Source organism: Ahaetulla prasina, chromosome 2, assembly GCF_028640845.1.
Source record: "Ahaetulla prasina isolate Xishuangbanna chromosome 2, ASM2864084v1, whole genome shotgun sequence".
NCBI lineage: Eukaryota > Metazoa > Chordata > Lepidosauria > Squamata > Colubridae > Ahaetulla > Ahaetulla prasina.
The window spans coordinates 141,047,725-141,055,874 of NC_080540.1; the positions used below are offsets into that span (position 1 = coordinate 141,047,725).

The 8,150-nt window shown below is 40.4% G+C and overlaps 1 protein-coding gene across 4 annotated transcripts in view; it reads left to right on the top strand.

Moving 5' to 3' along the window:
• Window positions 1–5,930, top strand: part of SLC39A11 (solute carrier family 39 member 11) — a 349,879-nt gene extending 343,949 nt beyond the window's left edge. Inside the window, exons 10-11 of one of the 4 annotated variants that reach the window (XM_058168375.1) lie at window positions 1,068–1,181; window positions 1,789–5,930. In XM_058168375.1, coding sequence (XP_058024358.1) covers window positions 1,068–1,137 — 70 coding nt within the window. In that variant the 3' untranslated portion in view covers window positions 1,138–1,181; window positions 1,789–5,930. The remainder of the gene's footprint in view (window positions 1–1,067; window positions 1,182–1,788) is intronic. The other 3 variants (XM_058168377.1, XM_058168376.1, XM_058168374.1) reach the window with 3 other exon arrangements.
• Window positions 5,931–8,150: the final 2,220 nt, after the last annotated feature.

The following is an 8,150-nucleotide window of genomic DNA, read 5'->3' on the forward strand; positions in this document are numbered from 1 at the left end:
TGAGGACCTGGTTCATTTGCATCTGATCAACTTTAAAATCCTAGAAGTACAATGCAATCTAATCTACTTAATTGAATGATTTTTTCTTTGATTAGTAAATAATCATTGGTAAGTAGCATTCAGTAAGTAGTAATAATCAGTAATTAGGAGTAATCAGTAATTAGTAATAATTGATACTACTAATTAGTCATTGATAATGATCTACTTAGTAATAATCTACTTAATAATTAGTGACAGTCAGAGGTGGTATTCAGCTGGTTTGCACTGCTTCAGGTGAACTGGTAGCAGCAATCGCAGGTAGGCCTGCCCACCTGCCCTGGCTCCAATTCGTGCTATTTAGGCACGTTTTTGAGGCTGGGCACCTGCGTGGAAGGCACATGAGTGAGCAAAGAGCATGCACAGAAGGCCGGGCTCATGCACGGACAGCGCACTCGCACACGAAGCAAGCATGCATATGCGCAGCAAACTGGTGGTAAAGGTAAGTGAAACCCCTGGTGACAGTACTACTAAACAGTAATTAGTAATAATCTACTTAGTAATAATTACCTCTTTGTTGAACCTGTATTGTTGACCCTCTACACTTATATCCAGAATATATGATTGAAGCAGCTAGGAGCAACAATTAACTGAAAAATCACAACTTTCATTAGTTTGAGGATCAACTTCATCAGCACTTGACTGGAGCCAACTTTAAAAAAGTCAGAAATTACATTCTGTCTTTAGTAGACTATTTTATTTTAGAAGGACACACAATTGTTTGTTTTCTGCAGTGGTGAAGGGAAACAACCAGAGCCTTTGTGTATCACAGTCAGATGGGTCACAAATGGGCCAAATGACTTTCTTATGATTTATCTAAGTTTTCTTACTGAGCACAGACCACTCTGAGTAACAATCTCATTACCAGCAAAGCAGAACATTTATGTAACATCTACAGTACTGCAACTTCCAAATCTCTCCAACACTGTAAGTCCTTCCATATTTCAAAGGACTGTTCTGTCTTCAATTCTTGCTTGAAGAATTTACCCCTTACCCAATAAAGAAAAATGGTTGCTTATGTATTACTGCAGCTCCCTAAATGGCCATCTTGACTTCAAAAAAATCCACCTAATCTCCACATTGAGATCTGAGGATATCTGATAATTTTCTGAACTGACAGTTTAGACATGAATGCTACATGTCAGGTAAAGCTCCTGCTAGAAAATCATAGGCTTTGGAGTTTGTGCAAGTGTGGAACCCAATATTTTAATTTCACAGATAACTGTGAACCTAATAATTTCACAGATAGCAATGTGCATGTTCAGTTTTGTATTTATTCTGGCATAATGGCCAAATCGTAACACAAATTGATACTGGGTATTATGGTATCAGTACTCCAATATCAACAAATAACTGTATTCCAAAATCACCTCATGGAAGTAAGGAAAATGTGTGTGTGCTTGAATCAAGATAGAATGAAGTATCCAAGCAGGAAACAGTAATTTGTTACTCCAGGCAAGCCCCAAAATTAATATAAGCCTGAATGGTAAATATACTGTGGTGAAACATACGAAACGCACAGGTGTCCTGAAAACTTTGAGAGCTAAATGTTTAAGGATCAATTTACTCCTTGTAATAGGAACAGCTTATACGGAAGGAAAGTTAGAGAAGCTTTTAGAAGTAAGTTGAGCAATTTTAGAAATCTTTCGGTTTCAAGAGGGGGATTTTTTTTTAAGTCTTATAAATTCTAAAAATGTCATTCTTAGCAAACAAAACAACAACAACATTATTTCCTTTTCTTTTTCTCTTTAGTGGCAATGGAAAGCTGGCTTCCTGGACAGCCATTTTAGGATTTGTGGTTATGATGTCCCTGGATGTAGGACTTGGATAATAAGAAAAAATGCCTTTTCTCAAACTGACCTTCAAAATGCATCAAAACAGGAGATATTGCACAGTAGAAATTGCAACTGGACTATTGTATTTTACATTATTGTGCGGAACTGAGCTGGTATTGATTTAATTATATTGATTTTTCAAAATTGTCATAATATATATGGGGTTGATCTTGGGAAGCAGGTTTTTTGTGCATTTGTCCTTTTGCCCCTAATTAGTTCTCTTTCTTCAAGGCTGTTAATTATGAAGTATAATCATGAGTTTTCAAGAGTTTTTTTAAAAAATTCTTCTCATTGTTGAGGCAGGTTTCTATAAATGTAACTGTCCAGTGTGGTCTATAATTGATGGTCTTTGCTGTATGTATTGTGTTGTACGGAACAGAGTGGGGCAGCCTCAGAGACCTTCAAGGCTTATAGTCTTCTATTGACACACAGCGACCAACAACACAGGTGTGTTGAGTTTTTTCTTCAGGGATTTGGAAATATTTACTTTTATAAGTTGCTGAAATAAATAGTATCTTTTTTTAAATAATCAAGAGCATAGATAGGATTTTAGGAGATTTAGTTGGGCAGCAAGGCTGAATTGCTAATGTGCCCTTTACATATCCTCTACTAAACATTTCTCAGCAGTAAATCTCTGCAGGTGGATCAGAGTCTCTTGGCAATGTATAATTTGTTCTGCATTGTCATTGCAAGTAATAAAAGGCAATAGCATTTTGTTTCATTGTTTAAACTAATAATAATAATAATAATAATAATAATAATAATAATAATAATATAACTGTTCTAAACATTTTTCCACCTTTGGGTATAAATGTGAAACGGTCTTGTGTTAAAAAAAATGTATTGAGGAATTGCACTGTCTTTCTGATGGATATAAAGATGGCATGACTCAACAAAGGTTAATATAAACAAATCATTTTTCTAACAATCTGACAAATCGTAAGTGTGTGCCAAGGCCCTTGTATAAGAAAATAATATCCATGAGGCCATACAGTCCGAATACATCTGAAGGACTAAACAATTTTACAGATACAGCAAGAGAACTTAGTATACGTATGGAATGTACTTTTGACTCAGGATTGTTTGCTTTACATCTCCAGTATTCTTCCAAACGAAACCTTGAGAATTGTGCTTGAAATCTGTCTCCCCAGATGTTACAGTGGAGTTTGTGCAAATGGATAATAGTGCCAATAGTAGCCCCATTCCTAGCCTATACCGTAGTGGTAATTAGTTAGGCTCTTCTGATAATTTTTAGTGTTCCAGGAGAGATGGAATATAAGATGATCGCATCCAGATCTAAGTGAATACTGTAGAGTAAAACTTTCTAAGAGCTGTGCAACTTCCCTTAACTGGCATGAACGATTCATGAACAAAATTAAATTATATAGAATTGTTTCTTCATCTTCAGGAAGGGGTTTGTTACTGCGCACAAAGCCCAATACAGAATGATGTTTGTCATTGATTTTTTTAAAAAAAAATCTGAATAAAAAGGGATCAATAACGTGTGTGGCTGTAATGGGCCAATTCTTTATTCTTCTGTTCCCGTCCCACTTACTTTTTCCTGACTTACCAGACTCTTCAGCAACCTTTTAATATATACTACTATTCAGACTCCAATGAATTCGAGTTTATCAGACCTTTGATGTCTCTGCATATGCTGCATTTGGTAGGTGATATTTCTATTATAAAAATATAAGCCAGTGTCCATTTTAACAACGTAGTCAAGCTGATTCTACCCATTGTTATTGTTTACTGGCATTTGTCATATAACTGCTTAAAATATCACCCAGTCTGCTTTCTGATTTATAAAGGATACACTGAAGAATGAGCCATTCTTATTAGAAAGTCTGCATTTCTGGCACCAGAAAACATCTGGCCCTTCGTTCCCTTACAGACCCATGACTGATATTACTATATTCCTTGTTCTACCTCGAGATGCAAACTGAAAGCCAGTGGGGGGGGGAATTTCTATCAGTTGCACCCTTTGAAATGTCTGCGACATCTGGTGTTCTCAATTTGTTCTTTCATAACAAGTTAAAAGCAATTTACCATCAGGAGCCTTAGTCTTAGGGAAGGTTAAAGCTCTAGGGATCTAGAAATCTGGGCTATTTGTCCTGTCATGGTTGTTTTCCTGAACTTCATTAATACAGAAGGATTTCTGGGACCATGTGTTTTGATTTCTCTTGATAAGTTATAGAGAAATGTCTAGGGGTTTCTAAAATAAAGTGACTCCTGGAGGTCATCGAGTGATACAGTGATATCTGGAAGATGGTGGAAGAGCTCTGGCTGATTTCCCCCCTCCCCCAATTTCTTCTTGGGATTTTGACAGAATTATAAGTAGAAGTGAGAAAGGAAGTTTTAGGGAACCACTTTGCTTCTATTCACACCGTTAAAATTTGACCATTTTGCTGTGGAATTTTGAGGTTATGATCTGGAGGTACTAATTGCCTGGCTATGTTACAGAGTAACAATTAATGAAATGTTCTTCATAGACTTCCAGCTGATCTCAGTTAATAATGTGTTTGAATAGGGTGACATGTTCTCCCGCCCTTAAAACCAGAGATAAAATTATGAGAAATCCCTGAGGTTGGTAGCTTGCTTGCTTGCTACTACCTTGTACTTTACTACTAAAAGGTCTGGATGTGCCTGAGAAACCAGGTACAACTTCACAGAGATTTCATTCATTTCATTTATTAGATTTTTATACCGCCCTTCTCCCGAAGGACACAGGGCGGTTCACAGCCAAATAAAACAGTAAAAAGTGCACAATAAAACAATAGTTAAAAAACTTATTAAATATAAGGCCAAATTAAAATCCATTTAAAACCATAAAACCCCATAAAATTTAAATCCAAATATTAAAAACTACTAAAAATTTCTATGCCAGTCCTGCGCGAATAAATAGGTATGTCTTCAACTCATGGCGGAAGGTCCGAAGGTCAGGCAGTTGACGGAGTCCTGGGGGAAGTTCATTCCAGAGGGTCGGAGCCCCCACAGAGAAGGCCCTTCCCCTGGGGGCCGCCAGCCGACATTGCTTGGCAGACGGCACCCTCAGGAGTCCCTCTCTGTGAGAGCGCACGGGTCGGTGGGAGGCAATCGGTAGCAGTAGGCGGTCCCGTAAGTAACCTGACCCTAAGCCATGGAGCGTTTTAAAGGTAGTAACCAACACCTTGAAGTGCACCCGAAAGACCACAGGTAGCCAGTGCAGCCTGCGCAGGAGTGGTGTTACATGGGAGCCACGAGCGGCTCCCTCTATCACCCGCGCAGCTGCATTCTGAACCAACTGGAGCCTCCGGGTGCTCTTCAAGGGGAGCCCCATGTAGAGAGCATTGCAGTAATCCAAGCGAGATCAGGAGTCACAGGGTCAAATCCATCCCAAACAGTCTCAACAAGACGAGTCTCCGACCTCTCACCTGGATCTACCCAATTTTGATCCAACCCATCCCGAAGCTGAACGATTTTATCATATAGATAACCACTAAAATCCTTGGCACGCCCTTGTAAGGGGTCCTCCCGCACCTCATGTTGAAGGAGAGAGCGGGTCACCTGAAACAGGGTGGCCGGGCGGTTATCTGCCGATGCAATGAGGGAGGAAACGTAAAAACGCTTCGCTTCCCTCAATGCCACTAGGTAGGTCCTACTATATGACCTAACTAGTGTCCGGTCAGCTTCCGAACGGCTGGATCTCCAGGCACTCTCTAGGCGTCTTCTCCGGCGTTTCATCTCCCTCAGCTCCTCAGAAAACCAAGGAGCTGGTTGAGACCTGCGCCGGGTCAGAGGCCGCAAAGGCACGACACGGTCTAGAGCCCCAGCCGCGGCCTGTTCCCAAGCCGCGACTAGTATGAAAAGGATGAGATTTGCTCTAAGAAGCAACATAAGGAATAACTTCTAGCCCTGTATCTGTAGACCAACATTCCATCCTGCTTCTTGGTTAAACAAACCTGGCCAGAAATGAGCAAAGAAAAGGGTTGCAGCCAGCCTGTTGAAGTGCCTTTCTGCACTGTTTCCTGTCCTCTTTGCTCTCTTGTTGCTGCTGAGTCAGTAAGGAAGTCTGTCAGGGCCAGCAAACTCTGTCTGCTTTTACCTGCATGGCTCTCCCTGGGCTGAGGTAGAACTCCTTCCTCAAGGGACCTCATGCGGCTACTTGATGTTTACTCATAAGGCGGGGGGGGGGGTAGTGGAGGAAAGGTGCAGCACAGTGTGGTTGTGGTTTCTAGGGAGGAGGCAGGAACAAGAATAGCCAAGGAGAGCTTTGCACGCAACTAAACAATAATCTTATTATTATAACTGATGCCGTAAAACAGCACAAAACTGACAAGGGCGCTCTTCATGCTGAACCTGGAAGAGATGGCTGTACCTGAGTCACTGCTCATAAAGGGAGGCTGATTTCACCTGCTAACCCAATCTGTTCCTGGGGGTGGAACCCAGAGACAAAATGCTTTCTGTTCATAGTTGTTGGGGGTTTTAAGTTGCTCTTTGTTAGGTGCTTGGCACCAGAGTAGCAATTAAAAGTGAGACACGCAGAGGCGTCTGTCTCCCAAGTCAAGGGCAAAGGTTCTCTTGATTGCAGTATTCTTAGGACTGTCTCCTTTATGTGATTATAATTAATAATAGCGGATTTTGCCCAAGCAATATTGAAGTCTATCCAATGCGAACTTAAAAGTGGCGTCAAGCTTAACAGGAAAAGGACAGCGATTCATTTAGAGTAGAGGTGCAAACTCTCGGTGGCCAACACTTGAAATGGGAGGGGGACCCTCTGTGTCACCAAGTAAGACAAATTGGGGAGAAGTAGGGAGGGATTTTGTTTGTTCAATTGCAGTATGCCAGTTTTAAGGCTTGACCCTGAAATAACGAGAAACTGCACTGTGAACTTTTAAGCAATAATGATTAGAAGGAACTTGGCCAAAAAAACAGAATTTGGGTTGCATTTTGCCCTGGAGCCGGAAGCTAATCATCCCTGTAAATGAATGGAAGGTTTTTATAATTTGTATATACTTTCAGAAAGATGGTTTGTTTTCAGTGGGTTGGCAATGATACTAGAGGATTTTTGCTGCCATTAATTGCGTTCGTTAGGCAGAGGGTCTCTGCAGGGGTGGGGTAAAAATGAAAGAAGGTGATTACAACTGCACAAATTATTAACAAAGGGTTGTATTTATTTTGAGTAATTGTACAATCACCTCAACATTTCCCCCACCCCCCATCCTTTAGATCCTCACGATTTAGCAATGCCCCCAAATGTGGCTATCAAAAGCCTGACTCTGGTCTGCAAAATTAATCTCTGATCAAAATTGTTTCAGTTACATTGAGGATTGGCCCTGGCTAGATGCCTGTATGTGATCTGAACTGTAACTCCTTTTCTGACACAAAGACCCATACTTTCTATTTCCACTGATATAGCTCACAAGATGCCATTTGATAAAGAAGCTTACTCAAGTATAATCATATCCAAGGGGAACTGTGAGTCTTGGATATGCAAAACACTTTTTTGGTGGCGTGGGACGACGACGACCTAGCAATAATTCTTACAGCTGTCATGCGTAAGACAATTTCTGGTCTCCTATAGACTTAACTGGGAGTGCCCTGTTATTTTGTTTCATGTCTAGAGACCGTGACTTTGCAATTCTTGCAGGAGAACATATAGGTACCCAGGGGTCCGAGGAGAGGATGAGAAAGCAGATATAGCACCTTTTCTACGTTTTTAATTGTTTTACTTTACTGTTGATTGCCATCTGCATCTTGTCTGGCAATTTTAAACAGTTGTCTTTTCCTCCATATTTCTCATAACTTTGATTTGCTTTTAAGATGTGGTCACCAAGGCATTTGTTTTCCTTCCAGTGCTGACTCTTTCAGTAAAGCAGCTGTCAAAGATAACTCTTCAGGTACTACTCAAAAACCTCCAATGAAGTCTCACAGCTATTTCAAATGTCAGCAAAATGAGAGGCGGAAACTATGGAGTTGGGGACCTGCTAATTTTTGTCTAGGAGGAGAGTATCAGAGGTTTGAACCCCTGGCACAGTTCATGCTCTCTGCTGTGAAGCCAGGGATTTTAGCATGACCCACAGCTACCAAGCAAGCCGTAAACCTAGTTAGCTGCTAAATAGAAGCTGCCATTATTTTGTTGATTTTCATTCAATAGATTTCATATATGCCGACTCTAAACAGGCGCTCTGGTCATTAAATTTATTATTGGGTAATTTGTATATTACTAATGGTACTTGTATGTACTGTACTTACTTTTGTTGCCAGCAGTTTAGACAGTAATGGCTGTGTGTTGCATTA